This window comes from Biomphalaria glabrata, chromosome 7 (assembly GCF_947242115.1).
Source record: "Biomphalaria glabrata chromosome 7, xgBioGlab47.1, whole genome shotgun sequence".
Lineage (NCBI taxonomy): Eukaryota > Metazoa > Mollusca > Gastropoda > Planorbidae > Biomphalaria > Biomphalaria glabrata.
The window spans coordinates 24,793,289-24,815,117 of record NC_074717.1 but is presented as its reverse complement, the minus strand read 5'-3'; the positions used below and the strand labels follow the sequence as shown (position 1 = coordinate 24,815,117).

General features: G+C 35.5%; 1 protein-coding gene across 6 annotated transcripts; it reads left to right on the top strand.

The window, feature by feature from the left end:
- Positions 1-463: 463 nt before the first annotated feature.
- LOC106065086 (cytochrome P450 3A24-like) lies at positions 464-16,767 on the top strand. 6 transcript variants are annotated; one of them, XM_056034445.1, is made up of 8 exons: positions 467-620; positions 2,326-2,440; positions 4,541-4,751; positions 9,453-9,689; positions 10,081-10,378; positions 12,207-12,369; positions 12,975-13,162; positions 15,911-16,767. In XM_056034445.1, exons 3-8 carry the CDS (start codon positions 4,579-4,581, stop codon positions 16,430-16,432), a joined length of 1,581 nt encoding a protein of 526 aa, XP_055890420.1. In that variant the 5' UTR covers positions 467-620; positions 2,326-2,440; positions 4,541-4,578; the 3' UTR covers positions 16,433-16,767. The 6 variants fall into 6 exon arrangements, with proteins under 6 accessions (XP_055890419.1, XP_055890420.1, XP_055890423.1 ...); XM_056034444.1 differs by lacking the exon at positions 2,326-2,440 and having other exon boundaries at positions 464-620; XM_056034448.1 differs by lacking the exons at positions 467-620; positions 2,326-2,440 and adding an exon at positions 2,458-2,800.
- Positions 16,768-21,829: the final 5,062 nt, after the last annotated feature.

Below are 21,829 nucleotides of genomic sequence, written 5' to 3'. Positions count from 1 at the left end.
TGTTGTCAGGTAACAAATGTATATATGCAAACTTTTAGCTTGATCCGAGATTGGGTGTCGGAGAAATAACGTACACAAACTTTTTACCAGACAGTCAGAATGAGTTGATATAAGCTTTGTAAAAAATACACTTCAAAGAAGAAATTTTAAATCACTGAACTATCTAGACTCTAGACAGACAGAGTGAGTTGTAATAAGCTTTGTATTCGATTATTAACTTGACCCGAAGATTTTTGTTTTAGAGACAAATGCCGAGTTATTTTGGTGATATCCATATGTTGTACCAAGTAGCCTCTACCGGAATAATATATCATAATGAGGCTGACCTACTAGCAACCGAGGGTCGCTGTGAAGCCTGCTTTTCAAAATGTCACTTGTGATTTATATAATTCCACCCATGTGACCCAACTACCCGAAGTTTGAAGAAGAAAGTTACACGGGCCATGTGATCAGATTTAGGAATGGAAACCTATCGACCGTGACGGAAATGACAAAGACCTCATAGACTCTACGCTTCTGTGAGATCAACTAGCGAACTAACCTTACATCTAAACTGTTATATTTCAGAATGAATGTACAACTTGATGGACAGAAGGACTAGAAGCCTCGTACACTCGAATGTAAGTGTTTGTTTTATGGTGCATTTCTTTGTTTTAGTTCGAAATTAGTTTTAGCAGAAAAAGATTTTAAAAGCAAGCAAATTAGATTAGATCACGTTACACGGAAGTTAATAGACCCTTTACAATTTGCTTACCAAAAGGGTAAATGTGTAGACGATGCCATCCTAAATATTTTAAACTGTGTCTACAAACATCTGGACTTACCAAACACTTATGTAAGATTGTTCTTTGTTGATTTCTCATCAGCTTTTAACACTATACAACTTCATTTACTCATTGAAAAGATGAAAGCGTTGCAGATTAGTCCATACATAATACTATAGGCTAATGAATTTTTGACCCAGAGAGCTCAGAGGGTTAGGGTAAACAATGTTATATCTAATGAACGCATAGTTAACACAGGGGCGCCCCAGGGGGCTGTGACATCGCCATTGTGGTTCATTTTGTACACCAATGATTTTCAATCCGATAGTTCTTGTTGCTCCTTCACAAAATTCGCTGATGATGCGGCTCTTCTTGCCCTGCTCTCAGAGAGCTCAGACGTAAATGAGTATTTCAAAGAATTGGAACACATTGAGGAATACTGTAAAGATAATTTTTTATTATTAAATGTAAAAAAAAACAAAGAAATGATAATCGATTTTCGTAGGGACAATAAGGGAAATGATATTGTTTCTGTAGCTGGAGAGACTATTGAAATTGTGCAAACCTTTAAATACCTTGGTAATATCCTAGACAATAAACTAAATTTTTCTGCAAATACTGATTATATCAGCAAAAAAGGGCAGCAAAGATTACGACTACTAAGAAAACTGTCCTCGTTTAATGTTAGCGAAAAGGCCTTGGCTATGTTTTATCATGCTCACATCTGCAATATTTTCAGTTTCAATATCACTGCCTGGTATGGCAATCTGAGCATTAAAAATAGGAATAAACTTAATAGAATCCTCAATGCTGCTGGCAAAATAATTGGCAAAAAACAAACCCCATTTGGGCTGTTGTTTGAGACAAACATCTATAAAAAAGCTAACAAGATCCTCGAAATAAAGAATCACAATTTGTGTCAGGATTTTGTGATTTTACCATCACAAAAGAGATACAAGACACCGATAGCAAAGACAAACAGACACAAACACTCTTTTGTTCCCCTGGCAATCAAATCATTAAATAAGAACAATCTGGTATAAACTTTGTAACATGTAAATTATGAGTGAGTCTGGTGTGAATGTACACTTTGGTTTCTTATAGTTATAATGTTTTTTGTTTGGTGTAATGCACAAATTGTAAGACAAATTTCCTTACGGATAATAAAGATTATTATTATTATTATTATTATTATTATTATTATTATTATATATGCCATTGGGTTACTTTGATATGTATTTATGTATATACGTATGTATCGCTAGGTCCTATACAACGTGGTTAAATATATAGTAGCTAATGGCTATTTGTCACTAGCTACATTTGAAAGTGGTGATATATCTGCGACTAACTACTTTTGAATGTCTTTATATATAGTTTTTTATTATGTTGTCAAGAATACTTTGTTAAACACAAAGTTAGGTTACAATGTATCACTAAGTACATGAAGCGACGACCATTGACATCTATCCCGAGCTTAGTTTGTTACTCTACTCTTTGACACAGTTCGCTCTTAAAGTTCATGCCAACCTTTAATTTTATATACTGGGTCATGTTACAGATTCTCAACTTTCAACTTTGTACGCTTCATCTGAAAACTTACAACAAAGACCTGCCAGAACAGTGCGTTCCTGTGTTTAGTGTTATAGTGTTCAAGTGTTAAAGTGTTTCCAGAAGTAAGGGTTATAGTGTTTAAGTGTTAGAGTGTTTCCAGAAGTAAGGGTTATAGTGTTTAAGTGTTAGAGTGTTTCCAGAAGTAAGGGTTATAGTGTTTAAGTGTTAGAGTGTTTCCAGAGGTAAGGGTTATAGTGTTTAAGTGTTAAAGTGTTTCCAGAAGTAAGGGTTATAGTGTTCAAGTGTTAAAGTCTTTCCAGAAGTAAGGGTTATAGTGTTTAAGTGTTGAAGTGTTTCCAGAAGTAAGGGTTATAGTGTTTAAGTGTTAGAGTGTTTCCAGAAGTAAGGGTTATAGTGTTTAAGTGTTAAAGTGTTTCGAGAAGTAAGGGTTAAAGTGTTCAAGTGTTAAAGTGTTTCCAGAAGTGTTAGTCTAGAGAGTTTTCCCATTCTCTTGACACTCTACACCAGAGTCTAGCTGCATCTCTTAGAAACTCAATTGAAAAATAAACACAAAGTTTAGATAAAGGCAATTTGTTTTCCTTACTTTGAAGAAACTTTCTTATTTCAAAATTGAACTTCTCAAACTGAAACCAAATGAAGTCCAGCTGTTATTTGTGTGAAGGTGGGTCTAACTCTAAGATAAAAGAAAATCGTTTGAGATTTGATTAGTAAGAAATTGCATTAAAAACTGACTTTTTTTTCTACTTATATCGCCTGACTATGGGTAGAGTGATTCCCGAGGGTAGGACCAAGAGATGCAAGACAGTTGTTTTGGAATCCTAGATCTTCAAAGCTGATCCAAGCTGTGAACTCGGTGTATGACTTGAGTTGTACTGGTTTGTCGTAAACTCATAAAGTTTACCTATACTCTTCTCTAAGTACTGCAATTTGGGCTAGAGCGCAATTCTAAACCAAAATGTTCATGTCACTATAGAAGTGCTATGCAAACTTTTACACTAAATAACATAAAGAAAAATGTATTAGTGAAGAGGTCAAGAAAACGCATTAAATTAATATACATAATTTAATATTACATAATTTTAGACGTTATACAGCATTGTACAAAATGTATGAGTCATAATCTTATTTATATCAGTGCCAGTATTGTTCTTGTCATCAAGATAGTCTCTAGTTCAACATCCTAGTTGGAGATTACAGTCCAAAGTTAAGTGTTGAAACTGAAGCACAATTTACATGGTGGCAGCGGTGGAATGTTGGAATTAATACAATTATTTTAAATCATATAGAACTGAGACTAAAAAAAAACCTTAAATAAACACACACCTTTTAAACATACAACTAGTCTCACAATCCCATTGATTCTCTAGAAGTGTTTAGAACCAATGTACCCTCCCTTAAGTACAATGTGAGAACTACCAGACGTGAATAATCGACTAATTGTGCTGTAGCATAAGTTCCACTTTTTCACCCAGTTGTTATGTCAATTTATTTTTCTGTCGTGCCTGGAGAAAAGCTAAAATTTCAGACGTAAATCTCTCCCCCTCCTCCCTACTAGTTTAGTTTCAATAACTCGTGACTTGATTCTGGGTCAGGAACCTCAGCCAATCTTCAAGTGAGTTTACGTTTAGAGCCAAGAAGAAATGTCGGTTGCAGTTGATAAGTAAGTTTATTGGGAAGATTAGTGTGAACATAGGACGTGATTGCAAAGAAGTGTTTTCCTAGCAGCTACAGGTACAAGCACATTGTTTTCTTCTATATATTTCTTTGAAAACTTTTATTGACCGTATTTGCTTTCATATTATCTAGTCCAGCACTGCTTTGACATGTTTTGTTCCTTAACACTTGCAAATAGTGTTTATATTTTTACTTTGTTCATTCTATTTCAACCAAGAACTGCTATAGAGAACAACAGGAGGAAATGTTTCACTCGCGGGCACGGACCAGGTGTAGTCACAGTGCGTTACACTTAATTCTACATATAGGATAAAAGAGTTGTGGCCAAACTTATACCCGATCTATAAAATGGTTTATATGAGCATCAAAAGGTCACTCAGAGCTAGCTAGCTTGACCCAATGGCTTTGCTGCACCATAGCTTCATAACGTTTGAGAATTCCAACATTTGCTAAAACAAATTTATTTGAGACAATACTTTTTGTTATAAAATACTTTATTTAATACAATACTTTCTTTGCGTATTCAGTAGCTGACTGACCAACACCAAACCTTTGAAGTAATACCATGAACATGGACAGTCTTTATACTGTGTCGAGTGTGGTCACTAGCTTGTCTTTCTATTTGGTCTTGGCCACAATCAGTGCTGCAGTTTATTTACTATACACTAAGATGGTGGACACGGACAACTGGCGCCACTATGGTGTCAAGCAAGTCAGTATGATTATTACTAATCAAAGGTAAGTATATTTTTTTTTCTGCTATACAGTACTTCAGTGTTTCTATCTCTCTGGCCTGAGACTTTATCTTATCTTCTTATCTTATATAATACAGACGTTACTTCAAAAAAGAAGATGATTACGTCCTACGCGTCATGCATTTAGTCATGCATATTAACCAATGACTTAAATTCTGCCAAGTCACTGGTTTTCCTGGCTAGCTCAGGCAACCCATTCCATGCTCTAATAGCACTAGGGAAGAAGGAGTATTTGTACAAATTTGTCCTAGCATATGGGACGAGGAATGTGCCTTTATCTTTGTGTCTTTCAGAGTATTTTATTAAATTTTGTTTTTGTATTTGAAGATTATGGTTCAGTGTTTTATGTATGATTGCTACTTTACTTTTGAGCCTTCTGTCCTGAAGGCTTTCTAAATTTAGTGATTTTACTAAAGGTGTTACTCTAGTCAAATGTGAATATTCGTTTGTTATGAATCTCACTGCTCTATTTTGTGTCTGTTCCAGTTTCTTAATGTTTTCTTGAGTTGAGGGGTCCCAAACGGAGGATGCATATTCTATTATTGGCCTAACCAAGGTTAAGTAACATTTTAGTTTTATGTTCTTATTTGATTTATAGAAATTTCTTTTAATAAATCCTAATGCTTTGTTTGATTTTTTTGTAGTTTCATCAATATGTGGATTCCATGATAGTTTTTCATTTATTATAACACCTAGGTATTTTGCGTTTTTAGTCTGTGATACTGGTTTGCCATGAATAAGATAAGTGGAATTAATTTGTTTTAGTTTTTTTGTTACTCTTAACAACTGACATTTTTCTGGGTGGAAAGACATGCTCCAATTTGATTCCCATTTCTGTAATTCATCTAATTCTCTTTGTAAAATATCTGTGTCTTGTGTTGTTTTTATTGTTCTATATATTATGCAATCGTCTGCAAATAATCTGACTTTTGTTCCTGAACTAATGCAATTTGGTAAATCATTTATGTAAATTAAAAATAGTAGTGGACCCAAGACTGTACCTTGAGGTACACCTGAGTTTACTGTTATCGGTGTTGATTTAGAGCCATTTATTATTACAGTTTGTTCTCTCCCTATCAGAAAGTCTTTAATCCACTGATGCAGTGGACCATTAATGCCGAAATATTTTAATTTTTTAAGCAAACTATGGTGGTGAACTTTGTCAAAAGCCTTAGAAAAATCTAGTAAGATAGCATCTATTTGTTCACTATTATCTAAACCTTTTGAAAAATCATCAATTAGTCCTATTAGTTGTGTTTCACATGATCTATATTTCCTAAAGCCATGTTGGTATGGTGTGAGGACATTATGTTTGTCTAAGTGGTTTATGATGTTGCTACATATTATGTGTTCTAGGATTTTACATGTGATGCTGGTAAGTGATACTGGTCTGTAGTTCCCTGGGTCAGATTTTTCTCCTTTTTTAAATAGGGGGGTGACATTAGCTTCTTTCCAGTCCTTTGGTACTCTGCCCTGGTTAAGTGAAGCCTGAAAGAGTATTTTGAACACTGGGGCTAGCTCATTACTTAGTTCTTTGAGTAATCTAGCTGGAATACCATCAGGTCCAGAAGCTTTATTTGGTTTGGTGTTGGCTAATAGTTTCTGAATTCCATTTTCTTGTACTACTATATCTTCTATGTTGTCTACTTGGTTCAAATTCAGTAATATGTCTTTGTCTCCTGGGGCTGAGAATGCTGATGCAAAGTATTTGTTTAGAATGTTTGCTTTAGTTTCATTATCATTATGTATTATGTTATGTTCATCTTTTAATGGCGCTACGCCTGTTGTTTCCATTTTCTTAGACTTAATGTATGACCATAGGTTTTTGTTGTTATCTTTAGATATTACATTGTTTATGTATTCACTCTGCAGCTGTCTGCTTACTTTTTGGGTTAAGTGTTTAATTTTTATATACTTTTTGTAAACTCTTTCTGCATTAGTTTCTTTAAATTTTCTATAGAGGTTTTCCTTCTGTTTACAAAGCTTCTTTAGTCTATTATTAAACCAGCATTTATTTATTTTGTTTGATGTGTATTTAGTTGGTATATGATTTTCTATTATGCTTTTAAGATGGTTTTTAATGAAATTCCAGAGGTCATCGACTGGTTGGTTAATGTCTTTTTCTAATAAGAATGTTTGTTGAAAGTTTAGTGCAGCTTGGTGTAGTTGTGTTAGGTTACATTTATTCCAGAGTAAGATTTTTCTTTTGAGTTTTGTATTGGCTACTGCTTTTATCTGACTGTGTATTTTTATGATCTCATGGTCTGATAGACCAGGGATAATTTCATAATCAACTACTAATCCAGGTCTGTTGGTTAAGAAGAGATCTAATGTGTTGTTTAATCTAGTTGGCTTTTTAATGATTTGATCTAAACTTAGGTTGTGTAAAGTTTCTATGAAAAGCTCATTTATGTCCTTAAGGTTTTGGTGTTTATCTATGGTTAGTGTTTTCCAATTTATATCAGGTAGGTTGAAATCACCCATAATCCAAAAAACTGCATTTTTATTTGTCTCTTTAAGTGTAGTAATCTGATTACATAGTTCCTGCATGTATTCTAAACTAGAATTTGGTGGTCTGTAAATGCTGCCTATTATTAGGGATGTTGAGGTGGTATTAATTTTACAAAATGTTGATTCTACATTTTTTGAGTTAGGTAAGGTAATTTCTTCTGCTATAAGAGTGTTTTTTATTGCTAAAAGAACTCCTCCATGATTATCAGCCCTATCTTTTCTAAAAATTTCATAATTACTATTGAAAATTTCTGCATTATAAATTTCAGGATGCAGCCAAGTTTCTGTTCCTGCAATTATGTCTGGTTTCTCACATTCTAATAAAATTTCTAAGTCTGCTGTTTTGTTCCTAATGCTTTGAAAATTTATAACTAAGGTTTTAAGGTATTTTGGTATTACTTCTCTAGTAGGTTTGTTTAGTGAGGCTGTTGTATTAATTTTAGTAGATTTAGGTTTAACAGGAGTGGATCTGGCTAGTGGTTGGTGAGTTTGGTTCGGGATGGTGTTTAGGATGTTGTATGGGTTAGAAGTGTCCGCATCAAAGGAATCAAACAGTCCTGATGTAAACTGAGGTAACCCACACGGTACACAGTGCCATGATGCGTCTTTGTTGCCTAAGGCATAATACACAGGTGTATTCATATGGAGACATGATGCATGGTACCATTCATCGCACGTGTCACATTGAATGGCTTTCTGTTTCAGGGTGCATATTTTTTTGCAGATGTTGCATCTATCTTTAGATCTAGGCCCTGGATTTGACTCTACATCTCCTGCCATTAATATTAACAGTGATAGGTATTTATTTCTGCTGTGTCTGATTGAGAACTTCCATTTGTGATGGGTAATCTTCTTTAATGTTATAGATGTGTATGTTAGGTTATTTTTGAAGTTGCCTTGTTCTAAAGTGTGATGATTGATTATGACTGTTGTTTCCTTTTTAAGTTTAGTGTTGACAAAGGTAGATCTAGTTCTGTGTTCAGCTAGTGTGCATTTGGTGATTATTAGGATAAATAGCCAGAGCAATTTCATGATGACTGTTCTTGATTTTAGTTTTTAAAGGAGTCTAGTCTAAATCTAGTTTAAGGTTTACAATGCCTAAGTTAAGTCTAAATCTAAAGTGAAAGCTAGTTTACAATGACAATTAAATCAAATCAAATGGTTTATTAAATTCAAAATGTGGACCTAGACTAGATCTAGATTCTAGATCTAATTCTAGATCAATATATTTACGTGTATAATCTAACTAACTACATAGAATATTACTATTAGTTATTATTAGTAGTATTAGTAGATGATTAGTAGATCTAAAGCCTTAATTAAAGTCTAAGTCTAACACTAGACAGACTAGATCTAAAATCTAAGGATATAATAATAATAAATTATTATATATAGACTAGATTCTAGATCTAATAAATTATAAGGATTAGTGAGACAAAATAGTCCTAAGCTAAGAATTGTTAATTTGAATTAATTAGTAGAAAAAATGCTGAATTAAGTTAAATATATAATTTAAAGATATTAGTTTATTAGTTAAATAGCTTTTTTAATGAATTTGGTTTGATTTAATACAACAAAACGAAAAATCTCTCTATCCACACATTAAATTTTAAGTAATTGAAAATGCATTATGAAAAGAACATGATATTCCAGTTACTTTATTGTTTCATTGTCCTAAAAATTGTCTCCAAAGAACAGTTGCGTAGCTTGGGGGGGGATGAGCGTCCAAATTTGAAAATCCCCCTGGGCCCCCAATTGAGGGGGACTACCCATCGAGTGTTCAATTTTATTTTACATTAAATATAACGCCAATCTCACATATCATGATGTCGAATTTCAAAAATGCAGGGGCCTCTATAGATGTCAAGCCCCGGGCCCCCAAATCCCTAGCTACGCCACTGCCAAAGAACTTACACTCTCAACACTTTCTGATATATTTTTATATAACTTTCTCTTAATGTCAACATTTTTTTAAATTTCGAAACACGTTCGTTAATGTTGTCAAATGACATATAACTGACTCTAAAACCAATAGAACAAGATAAGAGAACAACAATTATGTTATGATATTTAGCACATCTTTCTTTGCAGACATATTCGATACGAGGTTATCGTAACGAAGAGAACCAAAAATAAGCTGATCATTTCTTTTGCTGTTTCTCTCCCTTTGTAGAACGTGTTTTGAACAACTTCTACGACAGCACGGGGACACAGTGGGTCTCAAACAAGCTCGGATGATGCTGATCACCAGGGATTTGAGAATCCTGAAAGAGGTGATGGTGAAAGATTTTAACAACTTTGTGGACAGACCTGCCAACTTTCATTCCCACTCTCTGATCAAGGAAAGTGTTTTCTTTCTCAGGGGTCAAAACTGGCGCAGAATCCGACAAATTATCACCCCTTCATTCAGGTTGGTCTTCAAAGTGTATGTGTTAATTAAAAAAAAATAGTCTTGAAACATAACTGCGGGACGTTTCTTTAAATGTTAAACTGATAACAAAAAGGATTCACACCATCATGTGCTACAGTATATTTTTCGATGCACTTGTTAGCCTGGTTGTTTAATTTACTTTATTAGTTGTAATGAAGTGTATGTGTGTGTTTGATGTAATCCTGAGAGATGGTTGGCATAAGGTTGGGCTTCTTTAATATAGGCATAACAGATTTCAGTGTATAGGACTCGCTATAAAGCATTTAAAAAATGTGTGTGTGTGAGTGTGTGTGTGTGAGAGAGAGAGAGAGAGAGAGAGAGAAAGAGAGGGAGACGCTCCTTAAAAAAATGTCAATTTTTCTATTTCTAGTTCTGGTAAATTAAAAGGCATCATGTCAATAATTAACGAGAGAGCCAACCGTTTAGCCCAAGTTATGGAGGAGCATGCCATGAAGGGTCAGCTGGTGCCCATCAAGCACAGCACTGGTCAGTACACCGGTGAGGTCATCGCCAGGACAGCCTTTGGTTTTAACTCGGACTGCCTGGGAGGAGAGGACGATGAGTTCCTTTACCACAGCAAGAACATCTTCAAACTCAAGAATAAGTTCTCCACCATCTTGGCTCCCTTTATCATGAGATTCACTTCCTTCCACGGATTTCTAGTTGAAGTTAGTTTTATGTTGTTGGTCTGTCTGTTGTACTGCAATGTTCAATAGGTGAAGCTGTTGAGTTCAATAGGTTATAGAGTTCAATAGGTTATAGAGTTCAATAGGTTATAGAGTTCAATAGGTTATAGAGTTCAATAGGTTATAGAGTTCAATAGCGTAGAACTTAATCATCTTCTTTTTTGAAGTAACGTCTCTATTATATAGGATAAGATAAGATAGAGGTCAATAGGTTATAGCTTAGAGATCAACAGGTTATATTTTGAGTTCACTAACCTTTAGTTCATTGGGTACAGAGGTCGAATGGTTAACTGTAGAGGTCAATAAGTTACAGTGTGGATTTAAATTACTGTTTAATTTTTAATTTGCTTTAGCGGTTAAGCTTATAACAACATATTAGATGCAAACGTTTATGATATACACAAAATATACAACGCTATGTATTATTTTTTTACCTGTTGTAAAATGTATGCGATAAAAGCCATGAACCTTGTAGAAGTTTATCTTCATATAAAGACCTAAAGCTAACCTGCTTATGTTTTATTTGGTATAGGTAGACCTCAGTTCAATCCAATATTTGTTTCAGAATTATTTTTTTTAATTCATTATTTAAAAGATGAAGTTGATTATTGGTAACTAGAGCTTGTTATCTAAAGCTTTGTCCCAGGATACGTTATCAAGCCTCAACGTGGCGCCCCGGTGGAATCAGTCATTACAGGAGGCTACTAGGCCAATAGGGTAGCACCACTGGGGTGCATTGAAACATTGTTGTTTGCACTGGTAGGCAATAGCAAGGGGACCCTAAGAAACCTGGCAAGATCCACGTGTCATTTCTGAATGGGCCATTACATGGCCGTTGGGGCACCACACAAGATTTCTCGACCGTCTTTCACCATTCCTCTCTGACTTTTGCCTTGTAATATACCTCTTTCAATAGCAGGCAGGTCAATTTTTTAAGTTGCCTTAACATCGCTTTCTTTGTCCGCCTCTTCTTCTTTTTCCTGGTACTGTTTTCAGAAGGAAGGTCTTTGCAAGACCTTGTAATAGGGCCATAGAGTTTTAGTTTGCGTTTTTGAGACAGCAGGTCATCGTAGGGTCCAATCGCTGTAATAACCTTGTCTCTAATCTCTTTGTTTATGTTGCGGTCTTTGAATGCATTAAATATTAGACGTATGTCCCAGTAACTTTATATAATCTTTGCCTAGCATGTCTTAAGGCAACTTTTTCTTAATCTTTAGGTCAAGGTTACCACAACTGTTGGGTCAAGGTTGACAAAACTTAAAGTTGGTGTTTACAAAAGAACGAGACATTGCTCTTTCAACAACTTCTAATTTGATATCCATGCAAAGTTTCTAATTTCTGTCAAAACTCATAATAACTGATTTAAAAAAAAAAAAACTCACAAAGCTAGTTCTCTTGTTGAGAAGCTTGAGGCTCCGTTCACCTTACAATTGATAACCCCCCACCCTTTTTCTTTTTTCCGCTACTCGTTTCCGGTTTCAGACGGATACAGTAACAAGCCAAGCAAGGCTATTAAATGTCAAAACTTCGATAAATGTATCCTGTGAGTTCAACGTGTATTCTCTCAAAGGTGTCCACTCTGACAGAGACAAAGCATGGGTCATTTTGCCTTCTGCACAAGTCTTCGGTGGCAGCCTTATTTGGGTCCTTGTAAGGTGTGACCAAATAATGGGTCTGCGTACCCACTAATTTACACTTCATCTTTCTTAAATCTTTCGACCCAAGCACATTTATTTGTGTTTTAAATGCAATCAACAAAAATTAAAAATGGTTGTATACAATTAAAATTTGTTCTCCTTTTTTTATATAGAAACTAAAGCTGCGTGTGTTTGATATGGTCAATTCTGATGCTGACCGTTACTTCAATGACCTACTTCGCAAAACACTTGAGCACAGACAGGAACTAGAGGACCGTGGTCAACGATTACCTTCAGACTTATTGCAAAGTTTTATAAGAGCTATGAAAGCTGGTGGTAATGCTGTCACTGCTAGATGTACTGTTTTAGCAATAGTCTATTAACAATAGTCTTTTAGCAATAGTCTTTTAGCAATAGTCTTTTAGCAATAGTCTATTAACAATAGGTTTTTTGCAATAGTCTTTTAGCAATAGTCTTTTAGCAATAGTCTTTTAGCAATAGTGTTTTTAAAATACTGTTATATATGTGGCCTATCACATAGAGACTTAAAATTGGAACAAAAATTGCTGAGGACAAGAAAAAAGCCTTAGAAGAAGACAAGTCCTAGAAAAGAACATCAAGGCAAGATGAGACAATTTCTAGCTGGATTCCTCGAATTGTAAACTCGTTGTAGTCATAATGAAGACTTCTTCCTTAACGTCTTTAGCTCTCTGTTGAAAGATGTTCAATGTAGCCATGACTAGGTTTTGCACAACTAGTCATTATCGATGACAATACAAAAATTAATCAAAAATTTTCCCAATCAGTTAATCAATTAGTGGTAATTAATTATGTTTTATGTAGATGTAGGTGAGTTAAATCTTGACAGATATGGCAGTGATTGCGCAGTTCTTAGATCATCATTTGTTACAAAGTATTTCTGAGAGTTTTGTTTTCTTTAGCTGACGATAACGGAAACGAGGTGAGTTCCGAAGTCAAAGGCCAGTGGATGGACAGCAAAACTTCGAAAACTATGACTCAGGAAGAACTCATCGCCCAGTCCTTGCTGATCATCTTCGCGGGGTTCGAAACTACAGCAACGACTTTACAAATGTGCTGCTACATGCTGGCCAAACATCCCTACGTTCAAGTCAGTTACTCTAAGTGTTGCTTGTTTATTTATTTATTTTTTTATCGTAATATGAGTTTAGTCTCTTTAACCTGTGTATGTGTTTCTATGTGTGTGTTCGTGTGTATGATAGAAGGAGGAATATTGTCAATTCAAACCTCAGCTGCCTTGCTGCTATACCCAAACCTCAGCTGCCTTGCTGCTATACCCAAACCTCAGCTGCCTTGCTGCTAGACCCAAACCTCAGCTGCCTTGCTGCTATACCCAAACCTCAGCTGCCTTGCTGCTAGACCCAAACCTCAGCTGCCTTGCTGCTAGACCCAAACCTCAGCTGCCTTGCTGCTATACCCAAACCTCAGCTGCCTTGCTGCTAGACCCAAACCTCAGCTGCCTTGCTGCTATACCCAAACCTCAGCTGCCTTGCTGCTAGACCCAAACCTCAGCTGCCTTGCTGCTAGACCCAAACCTCAGCTGCCTTGCTGCTAGACCCAAACGTGGGAAAGACTTCGGGAGTCAACCCGGAGGAAAAAATCATTTGCCGGTGACCTTGTGTAGCCTGATGTACACTCTCCGCCTCTGATCCCAAACTGTACACACATAGCTTTGTGAGGAGGCAGAAACTGCTGTGTGAGGGACATCATTTTGACCACAGCTAATGCCGAAGGAGGCACTACTCAGTAGTGTAGTAGGTAGGGGTGTATAACCCTAAGGTCATAAAGATCTGCGCGACTAAATGGAATATTTCTCTTACAATTTATCATATCTTTAGCTACTCCTATTAGAGAAAACCTCAAAGTCTTCATAATAGTTTAAAACAGAGCAAAGGGTTACAAGACAATGTCGCGATTTGGAAACAGAACAGACTAGTAACATCCATTCATTTTCGAAATAAAGTAACAATGTTTTAAAGACGTAGCACTTCAAGACTGGAATGTAGTGATGCAAGAGTCTGTTTTAACGGCGGAGCTAGTTTCAAACCGTTTGTTCTTGTTCTGTAATGGCGTTCAGACGGTAAGTTTTCACAAGAATAAGACCGGCACAACTAGAAAATATGTTAGCACTGTGCACAGGAATCTTTGAAGGTTATAGGAATCATACAACTGTGAGCCATCGGTCAAGAAATACTTTAGTCTGGAATACTTGTCTTTAGAAACTTTCCAAGGGAGATAAGTCCTGATGGGGACTATTTGCGAAAGGCTATAGCTGTTGTTGATGGCCTCCTTAAGTTGTGCAATGACTATGGTCCACCCACATGCAACTCAGGTGAAGGTGACATTTGCTTTGGTGTTGGAGAAACCAGACATTTTTTTTTAAGTTCTGCACGCTTTTCTTCCAGAGATAAGGTTATTGCGTTTTCACTGTCTACGATAACTCTTGCTTTAAGATTTAGTATTGCATTAAACATCATTTAAGTTTCTAAAAGCAATCTTTTTGATTTCAACCAGACTCGAATAACCAAGCTTCTCCGACAGTTTTAAATATTCACCTCTTACATATAGGGTTACTATATCACTAGCCTATGACTTGTAATGTGAAATTATTGGTAGTTATTAGGAATTATTTATACCAATGGCTTATTTGAAAGGGAAATTTTAATAGCGTATTTTTAGACATGTTTGAGTTAGACAATCAATTTTAATAATCCATTCAACAATTAACATAAACTAATTACATTTATTATAGAGTGTAGTGGAAGTCTGAAAGTAGGATAAAGCAGTTGGTAAATTATTGCTTAATACGAACTGACGTTACTCTAAACATCACGAGCATATAAACATTATCTCCCCTCATATTTTATTTTGAGCTAAAGAATGTACTGCTTTGTGTCGAATATAATCTCACTTTTATCTAAGCCTTCGTGAATTTACAAGAATGAAATCTACCATAGGATCAATAATTGGATTTTTAAAAATGAAATCGAGAGTAAATAGGATAATTTCAATCTCAGGAAAGGATTAATACACATACTTAGTAGTTATACTTCAGAATACCTCATTTCCTTGTTAGGTAAAAGCCATTTTATGGATGAATAGCGTCTGGTATGATGCCTTCTTCATGGTAACCATTAGGACCTCTGATTCCGTCTGAGCTTTATATTTCATGTATGGGCAGGAAGAATAAGATTCATGAATGTATGGGCAGGAAGAATAAGATTCATGAATGTATGGGCAGGAAGAATAAGATTCATGAATGTATGGGCAGGAAGAATAAGATTCATGAATGTATGGGCAGGAAGAATAAGATTCATGAATGTATGGGCAAGGTAAAAATTAATTAATAACATTTTTAGAAAAAAAATATATTTCTTAATGTATGGCCAGAAATATATTAGATTCCTGACTGTCTGGGCAGGAGAACTTGGTCCTACTTTTATGGAATGAAATGACTTTGTTTTCGGCTGTACTTTTATTTCACTAAGAACAATTTAATTTCGGGACCTTTGAGTGCCTCTGAGTCCACCTCTGAGTCCACCTCTGAGTCCACCTCTGAGTCCACCCAGCTCTAATGGGTACATGACATTAGTTGGGGAAAAGTAAAGGCAGTTGGTCGTTGTGCTGGCCACATGACACCCTCGTTAACCGCGGGCCAAAGAATTAGATGACCTTTACAACATCTGCCCAATAGATCGCAAGGTCTGAAAGGGGAACTCTAAGAACTAACTGATAGGGATACAAGCTTCGTCATAATTAAATGTTGCAGCCTTGTCATGGTAATAGACTATTTAGTCTATTTATAGATAACGTTATCAATGTTTCTTTTTCTCTGCAGGAAAAACTGTATCAAGAAATTGAAAGTGTTGTGAATTCTGAATCTCCAACTTTTGAAGAGCTCACACAACTGACCTATATGGAACAGTTTATCAACGAAACGTTGCGCCTCTATCCCCCTGCTCCCGTCATGTCGAGGCTAGCAGCTGAAACCAGAACATACCATGGCATAACTATTCCTAAAGGCGCCGCAGTCTTCATCCCCATATTCGCTGTTCTCCTTGACCCTAAACATTTCCCGGACCCAGAAAAATTTGACCCTGAGAGATTCAGCGAAGAGAATAAGACAGCGCGAGATATTATGTCTTTCATGCCTTTTGGCTACGGGCCTCGTCTGTGCATCGGGATGAGACTGGCCTTGCAGGAACTAAAAGCAGCGTTGGTTTACCTGGTTCGAAAAGTTACATTTGAATTGAATGACAGTACGTATCCCAAGATCGGGGAGGACGTTGAAATCAATTACAAATTCAATCTTATTAACCCTGTCCAACCTATCACGCTGGCAGTTCGGACCAGGAACTGAAATTATCCACGATGTTAATTAAAAGTGTAAAGTATTAAACCTCTGACTCAGACAACATTTAAATCTGCTTGAGGTACACCAGAACCGTGTGAGCTTGTGAACTGATTTGTTCACCATCACGTGAGAGAGCCTTCGTTATCTGTTTGCCCTGGACCTTTTCATTCCTCTGTGTACGATTTGCAGAGCAGCCAGACAAATGTTTTCATGAATCATCATGTGTGAATCAAACTTGTTTTGATGTACACACAAAATAGTGTAAAAAAAACTTTCCTGTAGATTTTAAAGGAAATAATTTTTTATTTTGAATTTAAAATAAATAAAAAAACTATCTACAAGTCTGTTTTTCTATCCATAAATTCATTCATCCATCCATTCATCCATCCATCAATATATCTATCTGTCTGTCTGTCTGTCTGTCTGTCTGTCTGTCTGACTGTCTGTCTGTCTGTCTATCTATCTATCTATCTATCAATCTATCTGTCTGTCTGTCTGTCTGTCTGTCTGTCTCTGTCTGTCTGTCTGTCTATCTATCTATCTATCTATCTATCTATCTATCTATCTATCTATCTATCTATCTATCTATCTATCTATCTATCTATCTATCATCTATCTATCTATTTATCCACCCATCCATCAATAAATCTATGTAAATAAGTAATAATGCTTTTTAATGTGGCGCCAACATTTGGAATATCTACTAATACTCAAGAAATTATCATTTGTTCAGATGAGTTATACATACAGGAAACGTTTGATCATATTTCTGTACAATTCAAAGATGAAAATGAAGATATATATATTTATAGATAGATAAATGGAAAGATGGATAGATTAATAAAGAACAAGAAAAACTTGAAAAAAAAGAAAACAGTTTTTAAACAGTTTGTAGTATGTGTAATTGTATCAATTAGTTTTAATCAGTCATGTAATTTAATTTGTAATAAATCTAGACTGACACTAATAACTCTTTTCGATTAAATATATTTTTACCTTATGCTTTTAGCTTTCTCAATGCACTATGATTCTATAAGTTGGGACATGGGTTGCAATGAAATAATCTTGATCAATGTTACCGTGAACGCTTTTTAAAACCATTTTATAAAAAAAAAAAGTTGTACGACTTCGATTCGAACTTGAGGGATTAAGCCCCCTGAGGTCGGCACCTTAGCCACTATGCTAGAGACTAGCTTATGAAAATAAAAGGTTTTATAGTTATTTATTGTTAGTTTCAAACTTTTAAGCTTATTCTCTACTCAAAGAATACAAAGAACTAACTTAAGTAATACCACCACTGTCAACACATATATCAAGTGCTATTTCTTTCCCTTGTTCTATAGCAAACAAAATAAATTAACAATACTTATTAACTAATTGGTTATTTTTTTAATTGATTCTTGTTTTGCCAAATACAAGAAATAATTGTGCTAAATTTCAACTTGATCCGCGATTGGGTGTGGGAGAAATAACGTGTATAAACATTTGACAAGACAGACAGAGTCAGTTGACGATTGCGTTGACGAGGGAGTTGAGAAATCAGTTGACGAGTGAGTTGAGAAATCAGTTGACGAGTGAGTTTAGAAATCAGTTAACGAGTGAGTTGACAAATAAGTTGACGAGTGAGTTGAGAAATCAGTTGACGAGTGAGTTGAGAAATCAGTTGACGAGTGAGTTTAGAAATCAGTTGACGAGTGAACTGATGTATACTTTGTAAAACAAAACAAAAAAAAACGACCTCAAAGAACTATGAGATCACTCACACATTCAGTAAATTACAATACTATATGTTAAAAGTGATGTGCCCGAGTCAGCGACTCGACTCATGTTGTGTTTGCTGAGTGCCTTAAGGCAGCTATGAATCTTTATCCCAGATACCCTCTTCCCCGCTCGACCACCGTAGAGAAAGACTCTTAGTGCAATGAGCTAGAAGTATGAAAGTTGCTATAAAGAAAAGTTTTAACAAGGTGACAAAAAGACAGTTTGTGTGGAAACATACATTCAAACTCAGACCCCGAAGTGCTCCACCCAGGCATGTAAAAAGAAAGGTTTCAATATTTTCAGAAAGAATTACAGAATGAAATTCTATCATAGGTGGTCCACCCAGGCATGTAAAAAGGAAGGTTTCAGTATTTTCAGAAAGAATTACAGAATGAAATTCTATTATAGGTGGTCCACCCAGGCATGTAAAAAGGCAGGTTTCAATATTTTCAGAAAGAATTACAGAATGAAATTCTATCATAGGTGGTCCACCCAGGCAGGTAAAAAGGCAGGTTTCAATATTTTCAGAAAGAATTACAGAATGAAATTCTATCATAGGTGGTCCACCCAGGCAGGTAAAAAGGCAGGTTTCAATATTTTCAGAAAGAATTACAGAATGAAATTCTATCATAGGTGGTCCACCCAGGCAGGTAAAAAGGCAGGTTTCAATATTTTCAGAAAGAATTACAGAATGAAATTCTATCATAGGTGGTCCACCCAGGCATGTAAAAAGGAAGGTTTCAGTATTTTCAGAAAGAATTACAGAATGAAATTCTATCATAGGTGGTCCACCCAGCCATGTAAAAAGGCAGGTTTCAGTATTTTCAGAAAGAATTACAGAATGAAATTCTATCATAGGTGGTCCACCCAGGCATGTAAAAAGGAAGGTTTCAGTATTTTCAGAAAGAATTACAGAATGAAATTCTATTATAGGTGGTCCACCCAGGCATGTAAAAAGGCAGGTTTCAATATTTTCAGAAAGAATTACAGAATGAAATTCTATCATAGGTGGTCCACCCAGGCAGGTAAAAAGGCAGGTTTCAATATTTTCAGAAAGAATTACAGAATGAAATTCTATCATAGGTGGTCCACCCAGGCAAGTAAAAAGGAAGGTTTCAGTATTTTCAGAAAGAATTACAGAATGAAATTCTATCATAGGTGGTCCACCCAGCCATGTAAAAAGGCAGGTTTCAGTATTTTCAGAAAGAATTACAGAATGAAATTCTATCATAGGTGGTCCACCAAGGCATGTAAAAAGGAAGGTTTCAATATTTTCAGAAAGAATTACGGAATGAAATTCTATCATACGTGGTCCACCCAGGCATGTAAAAAGGAAGGTTTTAATATTTTCAGAAAGAATTACAGAATGAAATTCTATCATACGATGTCCGCCCAGGCATGTAAAAAGAAAAGTTTCAATATTTTCAGAAAGAATTACAGAATGAAATTCTATCATAGGTGGTCCACCCAGCCATGTAAAAAGGCAGGTTTCAGTATTTTCAGAAAGAATTACAGAATTAAATTCTATCATAGGTGGTCCACCCAGGCATGTAAAAGGAAGGTTTCAATATTTTCAGAAAGAATTACAGAATGAAATTCTATCATAGGTGGTCCACCCAGGCATGTAAAAAGTAAGGTTTTAATATTTTCAGAAAGAATTACAGAATGAAATTCTATCATAGGATGTCCGCCCAGGCATGTAAAAAGGAAAGTTTCAATATTTTCAGAAAGAATTACAGAATGAAATTCTATCATAGGTGGTCCACCCAGGCATGTAAAAAGGAAGGTTTTAATATTTTCAGAAAGAATTACAGAATGAAATTCTATCATAGGTGGTCCACCCAGGCATGTAAAAAGGAAGGTTTCAGTATTTTCAGAAAGAATTACAGAATGAAATTCTATCATAGGTGGTCCACCCAGGCATGTAAAAAGGCAGGTTTCAGTATTTTCAGAAAGAATTACAGAATGAAATTCTATCATAGGTGGTCCACCCAGGCATGTAAAAAGGAAGGTTTCGATATTTTCAGAAAGAATTACAGAATGAAATTCTATCATAGGTGGTCCACCCAGGCATGAAAAAGGAAGGTTTTAATATTTTCAGAAAGAATTACAGAATGAAATTCTATCATAGGATGTCCGCCCAGGCATGTAAAAAGGAAAGTTTCAATATTTTCAGAAAGAATTACAGAATGAAATTCTATCATAGGTGGTCCACCCAGGCATGAAAAAGGAAGGTTTTAATATTTTCAGAAAGAATTACAGAATGAAATTCTATCATAGGTGGTCCACCAAGGCATGTAAAAAGGAAGGTTTCAATATTTTCAGAAAGAATTACGGAATGAAATTCTATCATACGTGGTCCACCCAGGCATGTAAAAAGGAAGGTTTTAATATTTTCAGAAAGAATTACAGAATAAAATTCTATCATACGATGTCCGCCCAGGCATGTAAAAAGGAAAGTTTCAATATTTTCAGAAAGAATTACAGAATGAAATTCTATCATAGGTGGTCCTTCCAGGCATGTAAAAAGGAAGGTTTCAATATTTTCAGAAAGAATTACAGAATGAAATTCTATCATACGTGGTCCACCCAGGCATGTAAAAATGAAGGTTTCAATATTTTTAGAAAGAATTACAGAATGAAATTCTATCATAGGTGGTCCACCCAGGCAGGTAAAAAGGCAGGTTTCAATATTTTCAGAAAGAATTACAGAATGAAATTCTATCATAGATGGTCCACCCAGGCAGGTAAAAAGGCAGGTTTCAATATTTTCAGAAAGAATTACAGAATGAAATTCTATCATAGGTGGTCCACTTAGGCAGGTAAAAAGGCAGGTTTCAATATTTTCAGAAAGAATTACAGAATGAAATTCTATCATAGGTGGTCCACCCAGGCAGGTAAAAAGGCAGGTTTCAATATTTTCAGAAAGAATTACAGAATGAAATTCTATCATAGGTGGTCCACCCAGGCATGTAAAAAGGAAGGTTTCAGTATTTTTCAGAAAGAATTAAAGAATGAAATTCTATCATAGGTGGTCCACCCAGCCATGTAAAAAGGCAGGTTTCAGTATTTTCAGAAAGAATTACAGAATGAAATTCTATCATAGTTGGTCCACCCAGGCAGGTAAAAAGGCAGGTTTCAATATTTTCAGAAAGAATTACAGAATGAAATTCTATCATAGATGGTCCACCCAGGCAGGTAAAAAGGCAGGTTTCAATATTTTCAGAAAGAATTACAGAATGAAATTCTATCATACGATGTCCGCCCAGGCATGTAAAAAGGAAAGTTTCAATATTTTCAGAAAGAATTACAGAATGAAATTCTATCATAGGTGGTCCACCCAGCCATGTAAAAAGGCAGGTTTCAGTATTTTCAGAAAGAATTACAGAATGAAATTCTATCATAGGTGGTCCACCCAGGCATGTAAAAGGAAGGTTTCAATATTTTCAGAAAGAATTACAGAATGAAATTCTATCATAGGTGGTCCACCCAGGCATGTAAAAAGTAAGGTTTTAATATTTTCAGAAAGAATTACAGAATGAAATTCTATCATAGGATGTCCGCCCAGGCATGTAAAAAGGAAAGTTTCAATATTTTCAGAAAGAATTACAGAATGAAATTCTATCATAGGTGGTCCACCCA